Below are 25,565 nucleotides of genomic sequence, written 5' to 3'. Positions count from 1 at the left end.
CTTCGGGGTAGTTTTGTTTTGCCTTTTATTTTTATTTGTAGTTTATAATAAATATTTCTACATTTCTTCTGCAATTGGGTCTGCACTCCTTTTTTTTCCCTCACCGATCGTGACACTAAACAACAAGAATCCTGTGCTAAATACCACATAAATGTTAAAGTGATACCACACACTACCACATTAATACTACAGGAGTATTACTGTACATACTAAACAACAGAATCCAGTGGTAAATATTACAGAAATGTTAAACTAATACAATAATACCACAAGAATACTATAGGAATGTTAAATTATTACCACACACTACCACAAGAATACTACATGAGTATTACATACTAAACAACAGAATCCTGTGGTAAATACCACAGAAATGTTTAAGTGATACCACACACTACCACAAGAATACTACAGGAGTATTACTGTACATACTAAACAACAGAATCCTGTAGTATATACTACAGAAATGTTAAACTAATACAATAATACCACAAGAATACTATAGGAATGTTAAATTATTACCACACACTACCACAAGAATACTACATGAGTATTACATACTAAACAACAGAATCATGTGGTAAATACTACAGAAATGTTAAAGTAATACAATAATACCACAATAATACTACAGGAATGTTAAATTATTACCACACACTACCACAAGAATACTACAGGAGTATTACATACTAAACAACAGAATCCTGTGGTAAATACCACAGAAATGTTTAAGTTATACCACACACTACAACAAGAATACTACAGGAGTATTACATACTGTACAGCACAGAATCCTGTCGTAAAACATCCCAAAAAAACAACAAAGTACTACACAATTAACAGATAATTTTGGTTTGTACTTTTGATGGTTTACCACATGAAATACCACACACTACCACAAAAATATTACAGGAATATGACAGTAATACCACACACTCTAACACAAGAATATCACAGGAATATTGCATATTGTATAACACAATCCTTTGGTAAATACTACCAAAATATGAAAGTGATACCACACACTACCACAAGAATACTACAGTAATATTACATGATGAACAACAAAATTCTGTGGTAAATACTACAGATATATGAAAGTGATACCACACACTACCACAAGAATACTACAGGAGTATTACATACTGTACAGCACATAATCTTGTGGTAAAACGTCCCAAAAAACAACAAAGTACTACACAATTAACACATAATTTTTGTGTTGTACATTTGATGGTTTACCACATAAAATATTGCAGGTAATTTTTGTAATGGTAAGTACATGAACACAATATATAATAGAAAATTACCTGCACACAGAGCAGTAACAGTGAGATCACCCTGGTTTTACTTAGCATCCACATGTAAAACACATATAACTTCATTAGCACTGTATTGGTTTTTAAACTTTTAACTTATGTTGTTGTCTTTATAAGTGTTGTTATTGTGTCGTTGTTGTATGTTTGTAATTGTTGTCCTAAATCCAGTGTTGAAGAAAAATTTCCTTTCTGTGTCAAGCAGAACGGACAATAAAGTTTAAACTAAACTAAACTAAACTAAGCACATGGGGGAAAAAATCAAGATGAGATTAAAAGTATCAAAATCAAACAAATATAAAAAGAAAACCCACTCTATCGATCAATAAATGTATATAAAGTGTGCTAGACTTTTAAAGCTGCATCCAATCAATCACTGAAATGATATTTTTATATTTTAGTGTGGAGCTAATAAATAACCCGACTCACCCACAGCAGTTCATAATAAATACAATTATTATCATAAAAAATGGAATTATGTTTTGTTTATCGCATATACAGTAGTTAAAGTGAATTGCGGGAAGCACTGTGATAGTTTTTCAAAATAAGCGGGGAAATAAATACATTTAAAATTTTATTAAGTGTTGTTCACATTAAATAATAATAATATGAAAACAATTATTTAAAAAGTATTTTGTGACACCCACATCCGTCATTAAAACGCTTTATCTTTAAAATAATTACTCAGAATCCATGCGATAATTTTAGTCCGATAAAAAAGTCTATGCAATACTCTATGTAATAACTAAACTATTATAAACTAACTTTTGGGAAATGGCAAACCAACAAACTATGTTTGTAATGACGGGACCTTAGTTGGCTAACGATGGTTTTGGGAAACGCATCTAAATATATATTTTCCACACTATAGGCCAGTGGTTTCCAACCTGGGGTCCGCGCCCCCCCTTTGGGGGGCGACAGAGTTCACAGGGGGGCGGCGCGGGAGAGGATAAGTATTGAGGTAGAAAAGGCATAAAAATGCTCCACTATTATAAAGGGCTTTGCAATTAATCGAAAATCCGATTTAGATTTCGGTTTCAAACGATTATAAAAAAAGCATTAATCGAGATAAATGATTATTGCATCATATTTTGCCACGTTCCAGTTGTACAAGTGTTGCTCTTAAAAGCGCGAAAGAGCTTATGTGTGTGTGCAGCACGATCACGCAGTCAGAAGCATGCAGCCGGTCAGCATTCACTCTCATTCACACACTGAGACGAGCAGAGGAGCGCAGACATCTAAACTCATCTTAACGTGAGCGCTTTAATGGTCAAATAGGTGTCAAAATGCGGTGTTTAGTGATTATTTACATTAACCCTCATTTGTGTAATAAACAATTGTTTAAACGAGTTGAGGATCAAAAGACGTGAAAGACAAACCATTAAAGAGACAGCGCGCTATAATCCTTCTGCCGGCTGTTTTTATCATTATTAAACAAACATAACGAGAAAACCCTCGCTGCTCTTGACTGAAGGACTGCTGTAGCTAAAGTGTTTTTCTTACAGTGAAGATGCATAAAGCACAGTTTGTTTGATATTTTTATTTTATTGTATTTATTTCTCTTTCCTTTGCAGGGTGGAAAATAACTGTATGTATACAGTTGAAGTCAGAATTATTAGCCCTCTTGAACATTAGCAAACCTTTTCCTGCCCAATTTCTGTTTCATGGAAAGAATATTTTTGAACCACACTGTTCCAGTTACTGAACCACACTGTTCCAGTTACTATGACCATTTATGTGAAGCTGCTTTGACACAATCTACATTGTAAAAGCGCTATACAAATAAAAAGCTGAATTGAATATTTTATTAACTTATTTCTGAACATAATAGTTTTGATATCTCATTTCTAATTACTGATTTCTTTTTGTCTTTGCTATAATGACAGCACATAATATTTTACTATTTTTCAAAATACAAGCATTCAGATTAAAGTGCAGTTCAAAGGCTTAATTAGAGTAACAAGGCAAGTCATTATAATGGTAGTTTATTCTGCAGACAATCAAAAATATATATTGCTTAAGGGGGCTAATAATATTGACCTTAAATTGGTTTCAAAATATTTAAACCTTTCTTTATTCTAGCTAAAATAAAACAAATAGAAGAAAAAAATATTATAGGAAATACTGTTAAAATTCCTTGCTCTGTTAAACATAATTTGGGAAATATTTCAAAAAAATAAAATCTCAGGAGCGCTAATAATTTTGACTTTAACTGGCAATGGTTTTGAATAATCGTGATTACCATTATGACCAAAATAATTGTGATTATGATTTTTCCCAAAATCGAGCAGCCCTACTATTATATATGTATTTTTAAGTACCAAAAAAAAAAATCTAAACACATGCTTAAAATTCCAACATAATAGTGAAAAAAATTAAAATAAATAACTTTAAATAATTATTTAAATTTTGCTCACTCGCGCAATCTGCTTGTCAACGTGTCATAAAGGCAAAACAAAAATTTTTCTTGTTTTGTGAAAAAATGATTCTTCAGAGGCGAAGAAAAAGATTAGACAGTATGACAAAGCCTACCTAGATTTTGGTTTTATTGAAGGCCAAGACAAGTTAAAACTGATTAATTAATATTTTCTATGCATATTACTAGGGATGTAACGGTATCAGAATATCACGGTACGGTAATACCGCGGTATGAATGTCACGGTACGGTATTTATTGAATCATTTACAGGAAAAAACAAAACTTATGAAAATACTCCAAAAAAGTGCCAAAAGTGTCAATGACATACAAATTAGCCATCTATCTGTAAGCTTTGAAACAGGAACTTCAATTTTAATAACAAAAAATTATTAAACCATGTAAAAAAATAAAGTTTCAATTTAGTATTGTTGAAAACTCATCACATTCAACATTTAATCACACTCAGCCCATCTACCCAGATGAGAGCTCTGCTAGTCGGACTTCTCATCAAGCATCTCCCGCTGGATCTAATCTCACTATATTTATTAAACGGGATATTTCATTTATCTTGTTGTCTTTATCTAACGACATATTCCCTGACTTTGGGCATTGGAATCTATTACTTGTTCTCAGGTAACGTGTTTTGGCTGAGCGCAAAGATAAGTTAATGATTAATGTAACCACGTACATTCTGTATATTGACTGATCGCTTGCCTTTATTTCCGATAATGTATAAACTTATTGTATGTTATACTTTTAAAATGGCCATTATTGATTCTTAAAACTGATACTCAGCAAAAGAGAGGCTGTGTTTCGTATTTTCACTGAAATTGAACGGAGGCAGTTGTTATCGGCTCCGTTTTGTTATAAATATCCACACAGTGAAGATGACGCTCATCTTATGCAGCACGACGCCTCAACATTTCTGCTGTCTAAGTTGCTAATATTAAAATGAAAATAGGCAGTTCCTTAAATCATGTTTACATTTTATTGTTGAGAAAGTGAAACAACGAAGCCAGGGTGATGTGAATGAAGTTATAAAGTACACTGTTCCCTTTGAAGATTTACCCGTGTCCTCGGTATAGTCTGCTTTTCCATATCAAACTGAGAAGAAGAGACTGCAGCCTTGATCAAACTTGTGAAGTCTGAACTTACACGGAGAGAATGCAGGGCTGAACTGTGCGTGTTAGGCTACTTAATATTCAGGAAAAGCCCCAATCAGAGAGGCGAACGTCTGCAGCCCCGCCTCCGTTTTCAAATGTCTCCGTTTTCCATCATCCACACTGAGACGGAGCAGCAGCGTTTCGAAAACGGCTGAAAATGAAAACGGCCTCTCCAGCGTTTTCGAAACGCTCCGTTTTCGGCGCTCAAGAACTCCGGCGTAGTGTGGACGGTTGGCGTAACCGTAGCAAAACTTATGCGTTTTCAAACTAAAACGCATTAGTGTAAACGGGGCCTTAGAGTTTTCCAGCTCTTTTCATACCCGCTTCTAGCAGCACACTCCATTTCCGCATTACTGGATCTGTAGCGACAACAGACCGCGAGGGATGATGGTCAAGCATGGGCTGATGGGAGTTGTAGTTTTCGCTACCTCCCGTTCGCTTCATTTGTCTGAGCAAATTTTCTCAGAAGACCTATAGTTTAAAATTTATATTGCGGTATGACGGTATTTACAATACCGTTACATCCCTACATATTACTATATATTAATATTACACAAACACACACACACACACACACACACACACACACACACATATATATATATATATATATATATATATATATATATATATATATATATATATATACAGTACATATGTGTGTGCATGCGTGTGTATTCATATGGTGGGGGGGTTCCAATGTTTGTATATGTTCATGGGGGGGGCCCCAAAGAAAAAGGTTGGGAATCACTGCTATAGGCTATAGCCTATGCCATGCAACTCTACAATTTTGCTTTTGACCTAGATTTCGTGTCAAAGCACCACACATCCTGGCTATATGGATATAGGTAATTACTATTAGCTAATTATTATTATTATTATTATCATTAGGCTATTTTTATTATTATTCATTAGCGGACGTAATGCTTTTTTAAACAAGCAGATTTTTTTCTTTCTCTACATGCCTGTGAAAAAGAAAATTAACAGAGAAAATAAACAGACGATAAATAATATGCAGCTCACTTTGCGTGCGGATATGCCTATTTATTGAATTAATTTATTCAAACATGAGAGTCTTTTACATGAAGTGGCAGTTGGTCAAATATTTGTAACATAGTCTGTAATAAATAATAAATAGCCTACTGATAAAGTAAGTTCAGGTGATCACAAGTTCACAATCAGGTGATGTGCTCCACCGGCACGATAATCTTAATATTATTTTGCTGTTTTCCATATGCGTACGTTTAAGATTTGAGGTAATAACATCGCCATGATGGTCAAAGAAATCAAAACATTATTTTCACCCAAACACAATTTAATAGGGCAATAAAGGCTAAAGAACTTAATTCTTATATTTGCTTTTTGCAGCCTATGACTTCTGACCATGTATCTTTTCTAAAGCATTCAGTATAGTGTAAGAGCATGTTTATTACTAAGAAAACTAAATCAAAATTATATTTTAATTGAATTCATCACATCACATACAGTAAGCTACTACGCCTACAGTCTGTTTAGTATTGTGAAAAGGCAAAGCTGAATACCTTTGGTTAAAGTGCCACCCAGCGGTCAAAAGCTATTAGCGCACCACTTACCGCTGTCGCCGCGGTATGAATGGCGGCAAAAGGAAGACATTAAAGTAGTAACATCTGTATAAGCAAACAGAAACAAACATATAAAACATATAAGTATTTTTATCAAAATGCCTAGTGCATTAAGACAGGAGGAGTGTGTCCTACAGGTGGTTTGTCAAGCCCATTCACCAGCATGGAGCACACTCATCCATCACACCGTTATGTGTGCATTATGCTTATGCGTTACTAAAAGGATAGGTCTATAATCTAGTTTTGAACTGAGAAAGTGTGTCTGAGACATTATCAGGTCAGTTATTGCAGAATTTAGGAGCCATAAATGAGAAGGCTTGACCAGTACAGACCAGAGTACAGACTCTTCAGTAGACTTTGCTATTCTGGGTACTATCAGAAGCCTTGAGTTTTGAGATCTCATCAATGACATCAACACATTTCAGCCAACATATTCACACTACTTCAAATCTCAGACACAATATGGAATCACGCTGTTTATCTTGGTGCGTTCTCTAGCTTGTGATTGTCTATTTACATTTCTACATGCTTCTGTTACAGCTCCCTGGTTCATAGTTAACATGGAAGTATTACTCTGCCGGATGGGTGATATGCATCCCATATAGTGATTTTAAGTTGCTGCTTGAGCATCTTGTTCTGCTTCAATGCTGTGCATGATGGATGCTGCTGTTTTGCTTAAACTCTTTTTGTTTGCTTAAACCTTTTTTTGTTTGTTTTAGAGGTTTTAAGTAATTTTTAAAAAGCTGGTAGCAAAAAGAAAATCTTTTATCACTAAAGTTATTGTGTTTTGACAAAGAAAGAAATCAATGCAAAGAAACAAAGAAATCCATGTGGTATAAAATAACTGAATGACCAACGAATAGCATAACCAACAATACATAAAACACAGATAAGCGAGGAAATATAAAATTTAGGTAATTAAGTTTACTGAAACAACATATCAAAACTCATTTCAGCACCGCAGCAGATTAACTGCTTTGTCAAAATGATGGCTGAAACACTATGTGGCGTCACATCAAACCTATGGATAGGGGTGTTTTCAACCACAGCATTAGAGTTCTCTAAGCAGTGACCATGTTGTAAATCTCTTTAAACAAACACGCCTCTTTCAACTCATCAGACAGAAAGTTTACTTCAAAACCTGTTGTGTGTTTGGGGGTACTAGAGGAAGCTGGATAACTTGCCATGTGCTATAACCAAGAATTTAGCAAAGTGGACCATGTATTTTCTTTATCTGTATTTAGAGAAATCTGCTAAAATGTAATTGTTCTGTTTGTAAATACTATAAAATATACTAGGATTTTTCTAATTTCCAAAAAAACTAAGAAAAGAGCTCTCTCACATATAATTTTCATATTGTTCATATATGCCTGTTTTACCAACAACTGCAATAATATAACTGTACCTATATCAATATCAACTTGTATTTAAACCTAAATACAGATGCAATCAAGATTTTGTAAACTCTTTGTAAATCTTCTTTGTGTGTGTGTGTGTGTGTGTGTGTGTGTGTCAGTCAAAATCTGGAAATTAAAATGAAAAATAAAAACAAATGTATTGACCTGGCTTATTCTTTACTGGGTAAGTGTCTGTAGAATAATCTCTATTTGTCTCTCTTTCTTTGGGAGAGAGAGGGAGAATAATTGGTCACAAAAAAAGTAAAACTATTTATTTTTGTTTTCTCTTCCCATGATGGCTTTTTTAGTGTTTCTCTCCGGATGTAAAATGATTATGTAACACTTTGGGGCAAATATGGCCACCAGCACTCCAAAACTAGAAGCTAAGATAGCAAATATCTCCATAGCCACTGCATATTTCCCTGATGAGCTCATATATGCTGGAACAAATGCAACCCATACCGCACAGAAGATCAGCATACTAAAAGTGATAAACTTTGCCTCATTAAAATTATCTGGAAGATTTCTAGCCAGAAAGGCTAGTAGGAAGCTTATTGCTGCCAACAATCCTATATATCCCAGCAGCAAAGAAAACCCAGCCAATGAGCCAATGGCACATTCATAGACTATTTTAGAGCGGATAGACTGGTTATTTTTATAGGGTGTTGGAGAAGAAGTTGATAGCCAGACTGCACATATTACAATTTGGAGGGCTGTTAGGACCAGAACTGTGCATCTTTGTTGTGCTGTTCCAAACCATTTCATTGCTCCTGAGCCCTCAGGCCGAGAGGATTTGAACACAGCTATTACCACCATAGTCTTGACCAAAATGCTGGAGATGCACAGGACAAAGCTTATGCCAAACACAGCATGTCTTAATTGACACGTCCACAACTGGGGCTGACCAATGAACAGCAGCACACACAGGAAACACAGTTTGAGTGACAAAAGCAGCAGGAAGCTGAGCTCTGAATTGTTGGCACGTACTATAGGAGTGTTACGGTGAAAAGTAAAAATTATCATCACAAGAGCACAAAAACAGGTTCCCAGCAGGGAAGTAGTGGTCAGCGAGATGCCCAGAGGATCCTCATATGATAGAAAATCAATTTCTTTAGGAACACATTGATCCTTATTTAGATTGGACCAAAATTCATCTGGACAAACTGTGCACTTAATAGCATCTGTTGGTACAAAATTAATTCATTTTCTCTTTTTTTAATTCACTCTTTTATTTCTAAAATACAATTTTGTATACAATAATTTTCTCACCTGTTGTGTTAGAAATTTCACCATCTCCACAAATCAGGCAGTCAAAACAGCAGACAGGAAGGCCCTTCCTCATGGCTCTTCTGGTGCCTGGGAGACAGCTCTCACTGCACACAGACTGTGGGGGCTGAAAGTAACATCATGTGTAATTAGTCATGCCTGTCGTCTCTTTCTCATGACAAACTTAGATTTTCTATATGTTTGTTCTTTTTTAAAAGCTTTGACTAGTATTTCAATTTAAGTTTACTTTTTGTGCCTCAAAGTTCCAGTAAATTTCATCATTATTCAGTGTGAGCACCATTTCTGTTGCCACCTCATTTACTACACCGATATTGTGAAGTTTAATTGATTCTTCAGAGCTCGGCTGCCAGTTCAACACATCATAGATGGCTAGAGCATCTCCATTATTGTCAAATGATACAGAATCCCCAAAGCTTGTGGTGAAATTCACTTTTTTTAGGTAGTGAACAAGCTGTACAGATTGTAGACAGGACAAATGTTATACATATATCTGATTTAAATGAGCATAAGGTACATATTATGTGTGTGCTAACTTTTCTTCACTATACCTGTGGGTCTTACCTGCCAGGGTTTTAGATCTGTTATGTCAGCACAGCTGTTCCCACTGAATGGTCCTCTCTTCTCTTTACACTGCATCAGGTCATGAAGTGCATGGGCCAGGGCATAAACTGCTTTATACACATTATAAGTTGCCCTCAATCCTGAAACATCAGTGTAAGGTGTGTTTGCAGTGCTCAGATCCTCCAGTCCTGTACACACCTTTTTCATTTGTTGCCCAAATGTCTCTTTATCCCCAGTTTCAAAACTGCACCCAAACATGGTCTCCCAGAATATTCTCACTATATTATTTCTTTGGTCACTGTTGGGATGAAGGCGTAACAGAAAACTATGAAGACCCTGGATTTCTCCACGCCTAATAGCAATGCCCAATGTTCCCTTTAGAAAGGGCTGGTAATATGGTGTGCGGAACACAGCTGCGGTGACCCAGGCTTCACTTGCTATCCACTGCCTGCTTGTTAAGTTGTGCAACACTACCTTGTTCATCAAAGGAATCAATAAGGATGAAGCAGAAAAAACAACCACTACTCTAGCTGTAGAGGCCTGAATTACTCCCATAATGTGATCAATAACTCTGGGGTTGTTATCTTGGGGCAGGATTTCAGAAAAAGCAACACAGTGTCCAAACAACTGCATTTCTTGATGGAAGGACTGAGCAGCGTAGATACCATAGTCATTATTACTGTAGATCAGACCAACCCAGGTCCAGCCAAAATGTCTCAAGGTCTGAACTATAGCCCGCACTTGGAAGGTATCACTTGGAATTGTTCTGAAGAAAGAAGGGTACTTTTTCTTGTCACTTAAACAAGAGCAAGTGGCGTAGTAGCTTATCTAATTAGAAAATATATAGGGCAGAACAGATTAAGTGTTAGTCAGATGAGACAAAATAAGTATTTAGCTCTAAATCCACAGTTCAAAAAATAAAGATTTGGAAAAATTGTATTATGTTATTATCAATCATAAAGTAGATATAGCCAAATACAAAAAAAGCCAAATAAAATGTGATAAAAACAAATAAAAAAAGGTTGCAGAATAGACGCCCTCCCCGAAAAAAATCCCACAAGAATCTTTTTTAAGGTCCATACCATAGGCATTCGAAACAGCCCCAGAACACTGGAAATTGCAATAGAATGTGTAGATCCTGGATCACCTATGAGTCCAATAACTGGTGGTGGGCCTTTACAGTTGAAGTCAGAGATGGTCTCCTCTGTCCCACTTATCAGAGCTGTTGCTGCCTGAAATGCCACTCTAAGCCTTAAACAAGTGTCATAGATCTGGTAACCAAGTGTGATGTTTGGCAGCAAGTTGGGATTGTGATTAATCTCACTGATGGCAAAAACCATTGTCAGTGCTTGCTGGAAGCTTTCCATATAGAAGCTGGAGAAGACCATATTTAATTCATTATCATTAACCACAAAAATACAATTAACATTAAAAGTACCAATTATATGTAAATAATCATATTAGTACTTTAACACACAACAACATTAGAAAATATTACAATCTATATTTAGCTGAAAAAATAGCAATAATAATTCTTATTTCCCAATTAATTATTATTTAGTAGCTGTGGTCCAGACTCACAGTTCACAGTTTGGTAGTTTTGGCTGCGTTCTGAAGCTTATCTCAGGGTATACTTTTAGGTATGTCTGAACATCAAACAAACCACCAATGACAAAGTCTCCATCCTGGTGCATCCCATTTATTGTAAAGTGTCCCTGTTGCTGACAGATACCTGTACTGGCCATCAAAGTTACACAGATATAGTAACAAGACAGAACCAAACAAAAAAGTAGTACTGCCCACATCTCTTTGTCTTTACCTGTGTGTGTCTCTCTTCACTCAGCTCACTGATTTATCAGTAAAGATTGTTTGGCACTATTTTTTTGGGGAGAGAGAGAGAGAGAGAGAGAGAGAGAGAGAGAGAGAGCACGTGGTGCAATTCCTCTCTGGAAATAACAACATAACTTTTGGCACTTTGTATTCCACCTCCCAAACATAAAACAGAGACTTTTACAATATTTTAACTATTATAAGTTGAATACATTAAAGTAAGTGGCTGTTTAACTGGGCGAAGAATAGAGTAAATGTTTAATAACACAAATTATGTGTATTTGACATAAATAAAGCAATACTCCAATTGCCATTTTTATTACCATCAGTCAGTGCTAGCAAAAAATCTATGTTTTGCTAGCACTTTTACATATTTAAATGTCTAATAAACCTAAAATGTATGTAATTTGTTTGAAAGCACCAAAAAATTATTATTTATTTATCTTGCTCAGTGTGACCCATTGTGGGAAAGCACATTTTAATTGAGCAGCTGTTCAACATGATCCTCTGAACATTCAAATCCTACGAGTGTAACTGTACACTCCAAGAGAACAACTCAGACTGATCACACCAGTATGATCATTAGAGTAGGGGAAAAAAAAATCGATGCATCATGATTCTTTTTCAATGATTCTGGATTGATTCTCAAAAGTTCAGAATTGATTCTGTTATCAAATTAGGTTTTGAGCCAGCATGGGCACAAGTTCCAAAGAGAAAAAATATGTCAGAGGCCGATAGACATCACAATGCTGAGCCAATTCATTCAATTCAAGTTTATTTGTATGTGTTGTCCTTGAGGTCCTTGATGGTTGGCATGGGTGGCTCTTCCCAGTTATTGGATCACACCAATGTAAATGATAACAGTGGTTATATAAGCAAACACAGATACAAACATATAAACAATATAAGTATTTTTATCAAAATGCCTAGTGGATTAAGACAGGAGGAGTGTGTCCTACAGGTGGTTTGTCAAGCCCATTCACCAGCATGGAGCACACTCATGCATCACACCGTTATGTGTGCATTATGTGTATGCGTTACTAAAAAGATAGGTCTTTAATCTAGTTTTGAACTGAGAAAGTGTGTCTGAGACATTATCAGGTCAGTTATTGCAGAATTTAGGAGCCATAAATGAGAAGGCTTGACCTTCTTCAGTAGACTTTGCTATTCTGGGTACAACCAGAAGCCTTGAGTTTGAGATCTCATCAATGACATCAACACATTTCAGCCAACATATTCACACTCCTTCAAATCTCAGACACATTATGGAATTGCGCTGTTTATCTTGGTGCGTTCTCTAGCTTGTGATTGTCTGTTTACATTTCTACATGCTTCTGTTACTGCTCTCTGGTTCATAATTAACATGGAAGTATTACTCTGCCGGATTGGTGATATGCATCCCATGTAGTGATTTTGGGTTGCTGCTTGAGTATCTTGTTCTGCTTCAATGCTGTGCATGCTGGATGCTGCTGTTTTGCTTGAACTCTTTTTTTTTTTTTTTTTTTTTTTGCTTAAACCTTTTTTGTTTTGCTTTAAAAATTCCCTTTTTAAAAAAAAAAAAAAGATCTTCTATGCAGTGTGTAACACAGCTCTGTTAATGAAAACATCCAGCTGAAATTTAAATCTGAAAGTGCACTGTGTTTACTCTGAATCATTTATAACAAATCATCTTGGGTTTAAACTGAATGCATGCTCAAATCGACATCAATATAAGACATCACCAAATACGAGGCGGGCGATCAGGTAAAACATGAACCAGCCCTTTCATTCAAACACCAGCGAAGTGCAGGAAGGAGATTGATCATAACTGAAGATGAGTAATCTGATTACTGTGAGATGGCCAGAGATGCTGCTGTGGGGAATACATGGTTGAACTTCATTTTCAAACAATACCACAGTATAGCCAAGCTAACCTTGCCATGTTTGTTCCTGTCATTTTTTTGATGATTAATACAATACAATGCCAGCCATTTGTTATAGGAAGATTCATCACCAAAGATAATCAATGTATGGGACTTTGCCACACATTGGCAGGGACTTGTCATTACAAAGTTTATGTGGAACGGTCTCTTCTTCCTCCGGATCTGTAAGTGTGGTTAAAATAGTTGCCTCATTGCTTTCTCTTGCTTGCAAAATATGTATTCAATTGTGTTTTGTAACTTGTAATCACTTAGCATTACTTGTACCATATCTCTGGTTAACTATTAATGGGGCTGTTCATATATCTTTTCTAAAACAGCTAGAAAATATGACAAAGTTGCATTTTTAACTGCTTTAAAGGGGTGGTCCAGAATGTAATTTTAAGGCTTGGTTGTGTTTATAAGATGCAAAACAATGTGTGCTTATGTTTCACTTGATGGAAATCGGGTAATTTTTTCATATATCTCACTTTGATTATACACAGCTACTCAGCTAACATGAAAACGACTGTCATATTTCCTAGCTCCTCTAAAAGACCCGCCCTTAAGTGACTCTGATTGGTCATCGTCATAATGTGCTACTATTGGCGGATTGGCTCCACGTCACACCTGTAAAAGCACGCGCTTTTCTGCTGTGTAAACATGCAGTCAAACTTGCGCCCACTCTCTAAAATAACATCTGACAACATCTGATCCACCTTGGTGCTGTGTGTCACTTGTTATAGGTTGTCTAGACTCTGTAGCATCCAGTTGGGTGGTTTTTGGGAGGCATATTTAACCACTATACACTTTACATTCTTGGTCCAATATGTACCTGCTATGTGTATATCAATAACGCTGATATGATTTATAAAACACAATCTGTAGTTGGCAAATATATTGAGTAGATATGTTTGTAAATCTGACATTGAAAGAGTTCCCCACTTCCCTGCTGCCGACCGCCATAACAGACGAAGAGCTGCTCAGATGATCTAAACTCTGAGTGCGGTCCGGATAATATGCAAGACGTGAACTGGACAATAAAGAAAGAGCTGGGTCTGCCTCCTCCGAGGGCAGCTCTTGCAGGCTCACTACCTGGTATTAAAACGGAGTGGTAGGAACCTTGGGCACATATCGCCAGCCCAATTACAGGCATGAGTCACTGACCGAAAAAATGCCTCCGGGTCCCCTACCCTCTAATCGATATCAACGCAACCAGCAGAGCTGTCTTCAGGGACAGAAAGATACTGAGTCGAGGATCGAAGGTATCTGACGCGGCTCGTGTAACGAGGGCGAGATCCTAAGAGGGCATAAGAGGGGGCGGGTGGATTAATTTGCCTAGCGCCCCTGAGGAACCGGATGATGAGGTTATTCGTTCCCACGGTGCTGCCAGCCACCGCGTCATGAGAGCGGAGAAGGCAGCCACGTAACCCTGAGTGTGGAGGGCGACAGCCTGCTCTCCGGCTTCTCTCGGCGTAAAGAAAGCGCAACGCTGAACTGGCAAATTACGGGGGTCTTCTCTACGAGAGACGCACCATTCATTGAATAGACTCCACTTCAGGGCATAGGCGCGCTCGGGGAGGGGGCTCTAGCCCGAGTGACGGTATTAGCCACCGCAATCGGAGGTTACCTAAGTCTTCCTCGTGTCTAAGGACCTCCAAAGATCGGCGAGGGTGCCAGATGGTGCCCTGTTCCTAAGAGAGTATGTGCTCTCTCGAAGGGAACTGCCAGGGGAGGGCCATCGCGAGGAGGGATAGCTCTGACATCCAGGTTTGGTTGAGCCAGAGGGGCGCAACCAGCAACCTGTTCCTCATCCTCCCTGACCTTGCACAGTAACTGCGCAGGCAGGCTCACTGGGGGAAACGCGTATTTGCGCATGCCCTGAGGCCAGCTGTAAGCCAGTGCATCCGTGCCGAGAGCACTCGGTCAGGGAAAGAACAACTGGCAATGAGCGATCGCGGGGGAAGCAACAGATTGATCTGGGCTTCCCCGAATCGCGCCCATATCAGCTGAACAGACTCGGGGTGGAGTCTCCATTCTTCAGGACGTAAGGCTGCCGTAAGAGCGCATCGGCTGCACGGTTGAGCTTGCCTGAATCTGAATGGCGTGTAGCGATTTCAGCCGCGGATGACTCCAGAGGAGCAGACGGCGGGCGAGCTGAGACATGCGGCGAGAGCGCATACCCCCCATACGGTTGATATCCGCCGCCGTACTGTCCGTCCTGACCAGCACGTGTTGCCACTCCAGCAACGGAAAAAAATGGTGGAGAGCGAGAAACACTGCCAACAGCTCCAGGCGATATGCCAATGCAACTGGGTACCTTTCCACAGGCCCGCAGCCGCATGCCCGTGTTGAAAGCGTCTGTTGAAACGACAACAAGACTGGACGCCTGTCCTAGAGACACTCAGGCCTGTAGGAACGAGGGGTCGCTCCAAGGGCTGAGGGCGCAGGACACAGCGCAGTAACAGAGACTCGGTGTGCGCACGCGTGTCATGCGCGTCTGGGGACTTGATCGTGAAGCCAGTGCTGAAGTGGTCTCATATAGAGTAATGCGATCGGCATGAAGCGGATGCCATATGCCCCAGGAGCCTCTGACATAGTTTCAGTGGGACCACTATTTTACTGTCGAGCTCTGTCAGACAGTACAGCATCAGCTGAGCGCGCTCTCCGGAGAGGCGTGCTGCCATGGTGACTGAGTCCAGCTCCAGCCTGAGAGAAGAGATCCTCTGCAAGGGGGCGAGTTTGCTCTTTTCTCGGTTGACCTGAAACCCCAACAGGGGGAAGTGCCAGAGCACTTTGTCTCTGTGCATAATCAATTGCTCCGAGAGAGGGCAAAAATCAGCCAGTCGTCAAGAAAATTGAGTATGCGGATGCCCGCGAGCCAAAGGGGCGCTAAGGCACCCTCTGCAGGCTTGGTTAGGACCCGCGGAGCCAGAGAGCCCGGAGAGGAGGGCTTTGTTTTGCCAAGCTTGACCTTAAATTGCAAACCGCAGAAACTGACGGTGGCAAGGAAGAGTGGAGACATGGAAATACGCGTCCATCAGGTCTAATGCTGCAGACCAACCCAGAGGACAAACGCACCGGAGGATGCGCTTCTGTGTGAGCATTCTGATCGACAGCTTGTGTAGGCAGTGGTTCAAAATGCGCAGATCTAGGATTGGCCATGACCCACCTCTCTTTTTGGGCACAATGAAGTGTGGGCTGTAAAACCCGCTCTCCATCTCAGCTGGAGGGAGTGGCTCGATTGCATCCTTTGCCAGAAGGACAGCAATCTTTTCTCGCAAGACAGTGGCGGACAGGGGGCTGACCCTGGTGAATACACACCCGTGACTTGGGGGGCCGTTTCGCGAACTGAATCGCATAGCCGAGTCTGATTGTGCGTATGATCCACCGCGAAGAGCTGGCCCGCGCTAACCAGGCAGGCAAAGCTCTCGCTAATGGACTCATCACTACAATCGCTGACGTACCAGCAGTGGGGCAGCGCTGAGTGGATGTGCTGATCCGGGAAGCGTGCGGGTCCCACAGAAGAGCTGGAGGTGAGAGATTTGCTCTCACTCCGCACCCGAGCTCCGGAGGGGAGGCTCGAGGGGTGGGAGAAAGGAGACCGTCCTCCCAGCGCTCGTGAGCCACTGGCGAAATGCACCGAATCTGCAAGCTAGAAAGCATAGCGTCCCAGACTGGCAGATTTCGGGCTGTCACATCCGGGGAAGTGGAAAAGTGCTCTTTCATGATGTTTTCATGGCAGTAAAAAGTGAAGTAAGGAAATGGGGCCCCGCCCTCCAGCGGGAAAAGAGCAAGTTCCCTCTTCTCCAGATGGCCTGACCTAGGGATGCTTCGCGGTCTGTTGCAGGACTTAGCGGCGTTCTGGGCAGGGGGGCTGCCTGCTTCCGAGGTGCTCTGCGTGCTCGCTTCGCCAGAGGCGTGTGCGGGGGCGGTGCAGCTCTCGTAGGCGGGCACCTTCAGCGAGGAGCAGGTATGGATGGCACGGCGGGCTGAGGGGGCTTAGGGATCGGCGATAAAACATCACCCTTCAGACTGCTCTCTCACCGCCTCGAATTCTTGGGTGAATTCACAGACGGTGTCGCCGAACATGCCAGCTTGGGATATGGGGAAGTCAAGAAAGCGGACTTTGTCGACTTCGCACATATCAGCTGGAGGTGGCGCTCCTGGATCACTGGTGTGGACATCTTCCTCCACAACGCACACGCAGCGGACTTAGTAGTCCGAAGAGCTTAGTCGGCGGCGGTGCGAAGCTAATAAACCTGGGTTGGACCCACCCTCGTGCAGCTCGGCGCCTGCGATTGGTAGCGCAGGTAGGTGGCTATCGCATGCAAGGCGGAAGCAGCTTTGCCTGCAGCCTTGTAAGCTCTAGCTCCGAGGGAGGCAGATAACTTACAGGCTTTGGATGGAAGACGAGGCGGACCCCGCCAAGAAGAGGCGCCACGCGGATCAACCGCCATCGCGCACTCAACCTGAGGAATCGCCACATACCCCCTGGCCGTTCCACTGTCAAGAGTGGTGAGGGTGGAGGGACACGCAGCACGAGCAGAAAAAAGTGCCCTTCAAGACCGCGTGAGCCTACTGTGCACCTCCGGAAGAAGGGGACGCCCCTCTAGTCGGTCCGGCCGCGGAGCCGTTTGACAGCGCTCACCTGCCCGGAGGGGCCGAGCGGGTTTGGATCATCATCGGTCAATGAAAGCCTACCCTCCGATGCCACGGTGGACGTCTGGTCTCCGGTGTCATCAAACGTAAGGGCTACCATCTGTTAGACGGATCGCTTCCCCCGCACGAAGCTTGGATGGAGCTCTTGGAGAAGCGGGAGGTCCGCGGGCCCGTGGGTGACGGATTATCTCTCTCTGAAACCCTCAGATCTGCCCAAGTGCCCGCTGCAGAGCAGGGGGCAACTGGGGTGGTTTGCCCTTTTGCAAAGGCTAGCCGCGATCTTTACTGCGCAACAGTCATGGCATCACAATGACGACATGAACTGCCCGCGAGCAGCGCATAAACATGCTGGACCCCCCAGGCATGCAACGCAGTGCCCGTGCCCATCATCCGAGGACAGGAAACCACCAGAAACGCACAGTCGGAGCGCCGTCCTGAAAAGGACGTGCTGCACGACTGTGTTGCTCTTTCTGTGAAGTTTGCAACTTTATACGCACCGCTCTGGAGGACCGGACCCAAAGAACGCCAGGCAAGGGAGAAACCCAGCTCAACCGTCTGCCACTACGTGTACACACTCTGGACCGGGAGAATGCTCTCGTTCGCTCGGAATCGCTGGATCACAGAAGGAGGAACCCTCATCGACTCGATCAGAAAGTCTCTGAAGCGAAAAGGATGACGTTTGCTCGCTCCAGTGCAAGCTTACGCTGCCAATTCATTGCATTCATTGGCCCGTTCAATACTCTTTCAGACAAGCGGCTTCTGAACCGAATCTTTCCCATACGTGGATTTTCAATATCAAATCCACTGTATAGCACTGAAGTTCCCCAACTGAAGGGGAACGATGGTTACTTAAGTAACCGTAGCGATCTGCTTCCTTCATGTCTGTATGTTATCTGACGCAGCCGGAGGTAGAGATTGAGCACACTGATAGAACGGTAGGCGGGACCTTTGAAAGGTATAATAAATAATCTGATGGGTGTTTTGTGCTGAAACTTTACAGACACATTCTGGAGACATTAAATACTTATATTTAATCTGAAAAAAGGGGTAAACTGGGTGCCCTTCAAACTTTTGTTTTTTCATTCTGCTTTATTTTGTTTTGACTGCTAATCTCCTGATGATGTTGCTGCTCGTGAGGTCCAGATGACGTAGAACAGAAGTCACCAATGTTGGTCCTGGAGGGCCAGTATCCCTTCAGAGATTAGTTTCAGTTTACCGCAACATACCTGCCTGGAAGTTTGAAATATATCTTGTAAGATTAGCTCGCTCAGATGTATTTGATTACGGTTGGAGCTAAAATCTGCAGGACACCACCCCTCCAGGAACAAGTTTGGTGACCCTTTAGTGTAGAACAGGACCTACATTTATGCAAATGTTGAGGTGTGCTAATAAATATCTCCATGATAAATACAAGAGTCTGTATTGTGTTTTGATTGGCCTATTTTCCACACTAAACAATAGTGTTTTGAGTCTCACAGTATGGCTATTTCCATGTACTAAACTTAACTATGACTCTATACATATTTTCTTCATAGGGCACCTTAGTAGCTTTCAAAGGATGTATTGTATAGTAACTAATATAATAATGAGATGGAATCATTTTAAAGTAATGATGGACGTCACTGAAATTAAATCTATACAGACTACAATTATGACAATGTGAAAAGTAAAATGACAAATGGAAAACAATATGTCAGCATGTTAACTGATTTATTATTTTTCAGCTGTTCTTCCCATGATGGCTTTTTTAGTATTTCTCTCTGGATGTAAGATTATGATGTAGCACTTTGGGACAAATATGGCAACCAGTAGTCCAAAACTAGAAGCCAAAATGGCAAATATCTCCACTGCGACTGAATATTTACCTGGAGAGCTCACATATGCAGGAATAAATGCAATCCACACAGCACTGAATATCAGCATACTAAATGTGATGAATTTGGCTTCATTAAAGTTATCTGGGAGGTTCCTTGCTAGAAAAGCTAACAGGAAGCTTACAGCTGCCAGGATGCCAATGTAACCCAACAGAATGGCAAAGCCAGCCATTGAGCCAATAGAGCATTCAAATACTATTTTAGATCTGACATACAGGATGTTTTTATGGGGTGTTGGAGAGGCAGTTGAGAGCCAGACCACACATATAACAATCTGGACAGCAGTGAGAACCAAGACGGTACCTCTTTGCTGAACTGCTCCAAACCATTTCACAGCACTTTTACCCTCAGGTCGAGAGGACTTGAACACAGCTATTACCACCATGGTCTTGACAAGGATGCTAGAGACACACAAGACAAAACTTATGCCAAACATGGCATGTCTTAACTGACATGTCCATAACTGTGGCCTACCAATAAACAGCAGCACACAGAGAAAGCACAGTTTGAGTGACAAAAGCAGCAGAAAGCTGAGCTCTGAATTGTTGGCACGTACTACAGGAGTGTTATGGTGATGAGCAAAGACGGCCAACACAAGAGCACAAAAGCAGGTGCCAAGCAGTGAAGCAGTGGTCAACGAGATGCCCAGGGGATCCTCATAGGATAGAAATTCTACTTCTTTTGGGACACATTGATCCTTTTTTGGACTAGACCAGAATTCATTTGGACATGATGTGCATTCAGTAGCATCTATTAAAAAAAGAAAACAAAACAAACAAATCTTTACCATTTGCAGAGTCATGCAAAGAGCATAAAATCACTTTCTCTCTCTCTCTCTCTCTCTCTCTCTCTCTCTCTATATATATATATATATATATATATATATATAAATATATATATATGTGTGTGTGTGTATACAGTATGTATATACATATATATAAATACAGTTAAAATCAGAATTATTTATGCCCCTTTAAAATTATTTTTCTTTTTAAGTATTTCCCTAATGATGTTTAACAAAGACATTTTCAAAGTATGTCTGATAATATTTTTTTCTTCTGGAAAAAGTCTTGTTTTATTTCGGCTAGGATAAAAGCAAATTATTCAAAATTAGCCTCTTTAAGCTATATATATATATGTGTGTGTGTGTGTGTGTATATATATATATATATATATATATATATATATATATATATGTATATATACACACACACACACACACACACACACACACAAACACACACACACACACACACACACACACATATATATATATATATATATATATATATATATATATATAGCTATATTTAAGCTATATATAAGATATATATTTTTTTTTTTGTGAGAATAAACCATTGTTATAAAATAACTTGCCTAATTACCCTAACCTGCCTAGTTAACCTAATTAACCTAGTCAAGCCTTTAAATGTCACATTAAGCTGTATAGAATTGTCTTGAAAATATTTAGTAAAATATTATTTACTGTCATCATGTCAAAGATATAATAAAAATCAGTTATCAAAAATGAGTTATTAAAACAAGGTTTAGAAATGTGTTGAAAAAATCTCAACGTTAAACAGAAATAGGGGAAAAAATAACGGTGGCTAATAATTCAGGGGGTTAAATAATTCAGACTTAAACTGTATATACATATATATATATATATATATATATATATATATATATATATACATATTGATCCTTACCTGACATATTAGAAATCTCCCCGTCCGCACATGGCAAGCAGTCAAAACAGCAGACAGGAAGGCCCTTCCTCATGGCACGTCTGGTTCCTGGAGGGCAGCTCTCACTGCATACAGACCGTGGTGGCTGAAGGGTACATTATCATGTGTTTATACCTTTATTATTATTTCTGTTGCATAATGACAAAACCTGGCCTTTCCATCTATTTATTCTTATTTGAATTATTATCACTGTATCTTTGTATAGCATTAGGGTATATATCAACAAAAAAAGGATAACTTAAAATACGAATGGTTATTACTTTTTTTGTCTCAAAGTTCCAATATATTGCATCCTCATCCAGAGTGAGGACCCTCCCTGCTGATGCCCCTTCATCTACGACACCTACTGTGCGGACAACAATTAACCCATCAGAGCTGGGGTGCCAGTTCATCACATCATAAATGGCCAGAGCATCTCCATTCTCATCAAATGACACATGATCCCCAAAGCCTGTAGTGAAGTTCACTTTTTGCAGGTAGGGAACCATCTGCAAATATCAACAAATATATTTTACATACATATGCTTGTCTTTTTTCCCCAAATTAGTTTTCCGTAATTTATGTAGATTTTTGGAGCAGTAAGCTCCAGGTCTAACCTGCCAAGGTTTCAGTTTTGTTATGTCAGCACAGCTGTTCCCACTGAATGGTCCTCTCCCCTCCTCACACTGCATAAGATCATGAAGTGCATGTGCCAGTGCATAAACTGCCTTATAGACATTATAAGAGGCTCTCAGCTCTGATACATCATTGTATTCATTAACTGTGATGTTTAGATCCTCTTGTGCTGTACACATTTTTTCTCCATACCCGTTGCCTTTCTCAAAACTGCACCCAAACATGTTCTCCCAAAAAATTCTCACCATGTTATTTGTTGGATCATTGTCAGGTTGTATGTGTAGCAGAAATTCATGAAGTCCTTTGATCTTTCCCCGATGGATAGCAATGCCAAGCGTGCCCCTAACGAGAGGTACAAAACGTGGAAGATGAAGGACAGGGGAGGTGGACCATGCCTCACTTGCAATCCACTGCCTGCCTGTCACATTTTGTTGTAACAGCTCTTCCATCAGGGGTAACAGATCAGTTGAGAAAGCCACGACTACTCTGGCTGTAGAGGCCTTAATAACTGCCACTATGCGTTGAATGTCCCTATGATTATCATAGGGCACTATTTCAGAAAAAGCCACACAGCCTTTGAACCGCTGCATTTCCTGCTGGAAGGACTGAGCAGCATAAATGCCATAGTCATCATCACTATAGAGAACACCAACCCAGGTCCATCCAAAATATTTTAAGATCTGAACCATAGCCCGAACCTGGAATGCATCACTGGGGATTGTTCTGAAGAAAGAGGGGTACTTTTTCCTGTTACTCAAACATGAGCATGTGGCATAGTAGCTAATCTGCATGGAACAAGATAGGAAAAATAATTATTGTAAGTGTAGCATAAAAACTGTGTTATTATCATAATGTCATTACTATCACATCTTACCAATGGGACATGAAACAGGCCTAGTACACTAGAAACTGCGATGGAATGAGTGGACCCAGGATCCCCAACGATAGCAATCACTGGGGGTGGGCCAGTGCAGTTGAAGTTTGAAAACGTTTCCTCCGTCCCACTAATAAGAGTTGTAGCAGCCCGAAATGCCACCACAAGCTTTAAACAGTTGTCATAAAGATGGTAACCAAGTGTGATGTTAGGCAACAGGTTTGGATTCTTATTGATCTCATCTATAGCAAAAACCATGGTCTGTGCCTGCTGGAAGCTTGACATGTAGAATCTGAAGCATAGAATGAAACAAATAATAAAGAGTAAAAATGCAAACAATATTTTCAAAATGACATCAGTGGAACTACACAGAACAAAATCACAGCTTTGAGAATTATGGTACAGTTTGTACAATATTTAATTTATGTAGGAGTTGATTTTAGTACTTAATAAATTTGACATGCAATCAAATAAAAAAAAAAAACATGTTTTTTTTTCAGTATACATAATTTGTTATTGTTTAATTTGTTCACTTACTCCTCACACTTTGGCTGTTCTGGCTCCATTCGGAAACTCAGTTCTGGAAATACTTTGAGGTGCTGAACCTCAAACAAGCCTCCAATGATATAATCTCCATCCTTATACATTCTGTTCAACTTGAAATGTCCCTGGATTTGACAGGAGTCAGAATTGACAGAAATAAAGATAAAGGACAGATGCAGGCAGATGTTTAGAGTGATACACATCTCTCTCCATTAATCTTTTTATGAGCCACAAACCATTTCAGCTTCTGAATTTATTAGCCATATGGACATGCGCCATAGCACCACCTCCCACCCACCCCATAGAACAGGTGGTTCTGTAATGTAGTTACATACATTTATATGTAATTATGAGGTTATTTATGCTTTTGAATACCATTAATGAATGATAGTACAGAATGAAAAAAAAATGTATTGTTCAATTACCCTTGCATGTATAATAAACTAAGATTATTTTGGGTAACTGAGATGGGCTGGAAGAGCTGGGACTGTTTTTTAAGTAGGCTACACCGAATCTGATCTAGGTGGCAGTCATGCACTGCAAATTCAATTAACAATGGCACTATTTTACACAGAACTGAAACGCATTTTTATTTAGTCTGCAGTGCCTGATTTTGCTTACAGTGCATGAATGTATACAATTGAAGTCAGAATTATTAGCCCCCCTTTGAAATGTTTTTTTTTTTTTCTTTTTAAAATAATTCCCAAGTTTAACAGAGCAAGGAAATTTTCACAGTATGTCTGATAATATATTTTTTTTTCTTCTGGAGAAAGTCTTAAACTGTTTATGAACTGTTTTATGGTCAAAATTAGTTGCCCCTTTAAGCATTTTTTTCCCTGATAGTCTACAAAACAAACCATCGTTTTACAATAACTTTCCTGATTATCATAACCTGCCTAATAAACCTAATAAATCTAGTTAAGCCTTCAAATGTCACTTTAAGCTGTATAGAAGTGTTTTGAAAAAGATCTTGTAAAATATTGTTTACTGTCATCATGGCAAAGATAAAAGAAAACAGTTATGAAAAATTAGTTATTAAAACAATTGTTTAGAAAAGTGTTGAAAAAAATCTTCTCTCTGTTAAACAGAAATTGGGGAAAAAACAGGGGGCTATTAAGTGACTTCAATTGTATATACATACACACACAAATTATCATTATGCAGAACTATTAAGAACTAGGATTAAGAAAATGTTTTTGGGTGTAACAGCAGTTTGTGACAATTGCGCAAAGGGGCAAAAAGGAACGGGATGTGAACAGACAGAAATATACAGTAGCTGTAAATACCCTCCTACTTGTAAATGTATATGAAATACACAGACAAACAGTCTGGCGCATGATGTTGAGGGCTCTTAAGTTGAATGCTACTTCATCAAGAGCATAAAAATAAATTGGCCTGTAAAGAAATCGAAAAGTTGACCTCACAAGCAGATAAAAAAAAAATAAATTAAAAAAAAAAAAAAAAAAAAATATATATATATATATATATATATATATATATATATATATATATATATATATATATATATATATTTATTTATATATATATATATATATATATATATATATATATATATATATATATATATATATATATATTTTTTTTTTTTTTCTACAGGACATAAATTAACTCCTACAAGTTTATTTTTAATAATTTAGTTTGTTCAGTCTTTCAAAACATCTGGGGCCTGTTTCAGTAAGGAGGTTCAAACAGCTCGGAGTTTAAACTTGAACTCTGAGTTGATTTACCGAGAGATAAAAAACTCTGAGTTTTCGGTT

At 39.5% G+C, this 25,565-nt stretch overlaps 2 protein-coding genes across 2 annotated transcripts; both read right to left on the bottom strand.

Moving 5' to 3' along the window:
* Positions 1-5,923: 5,923 nt before the first annotated feature.
* olfcq4 (olfactory receptor C family, q4) lies at positions 5,924-11,600 on the bottom strand. The gene is made up of 6 exons (XM_087293673.1): positions 11,325-11,600; positions 10,826-11,117; positions 9,744-10,571; positions 9,409-9,633; positions 9,165-9,288; positions 5,924-9,076 (listed from the first exon to the last, which is right to left on the bottom strand). The coding sequence occupies exons 1-6, from the start codon at positions 11,546-11,548 to the stop codon at positions 8,163-8,165; spliced, it is 2,607 nt and encodes an 868-aa protein (XP_087149799.1). The 5' UTR covers positions 11,549-11,600; the 3' UTR covers positions 5,924-8,162.
* Positions 11,601-19,846: 8,246 nt separating this feature from the next.
* Positions 19,847-23,990, bottom strand: olfcq3 (olfactory receptor C family, q3). The gene is made up of 6 exons (NM_001082889.1): positions 23,782-23,990; positions 23,245-23,536; positions 22,352-23,155; positions 22,016-22,243; positions 21,717-21,840; positions 19,847-20,757 (listed from the first exon to the last, which is right to left on the bottom strand). The coding sequence occupies exons 1-6, from the start codon at positions 23,988-23,990 to the stop codon at positions 19,847-19,849; spliced, it is 2,568 nt and encodes an 855-aa protein (NP_001076358.1).
* Between the last annotated feature and the right edge of the window lie 1,575 nt (positions 23,991-25,565).

Source organism: Danio rerio, chromosome 18, assembly GCF_052040795.2.
Source record: "Danio rerio strain M-AB ecotype USA chromosome 18, GRCz13ab, whole genome shotgun sequence".
NCBI lineage: Eukaryota > Metazoa > Chordata > Actinopteri > Cypriniformes > Danionidae > Danio > Danio rerio.
Note: the sequence above shows the minus strand (reverse complement) of the source record. Positions and strands in the feature narration are given on the sequence as shown.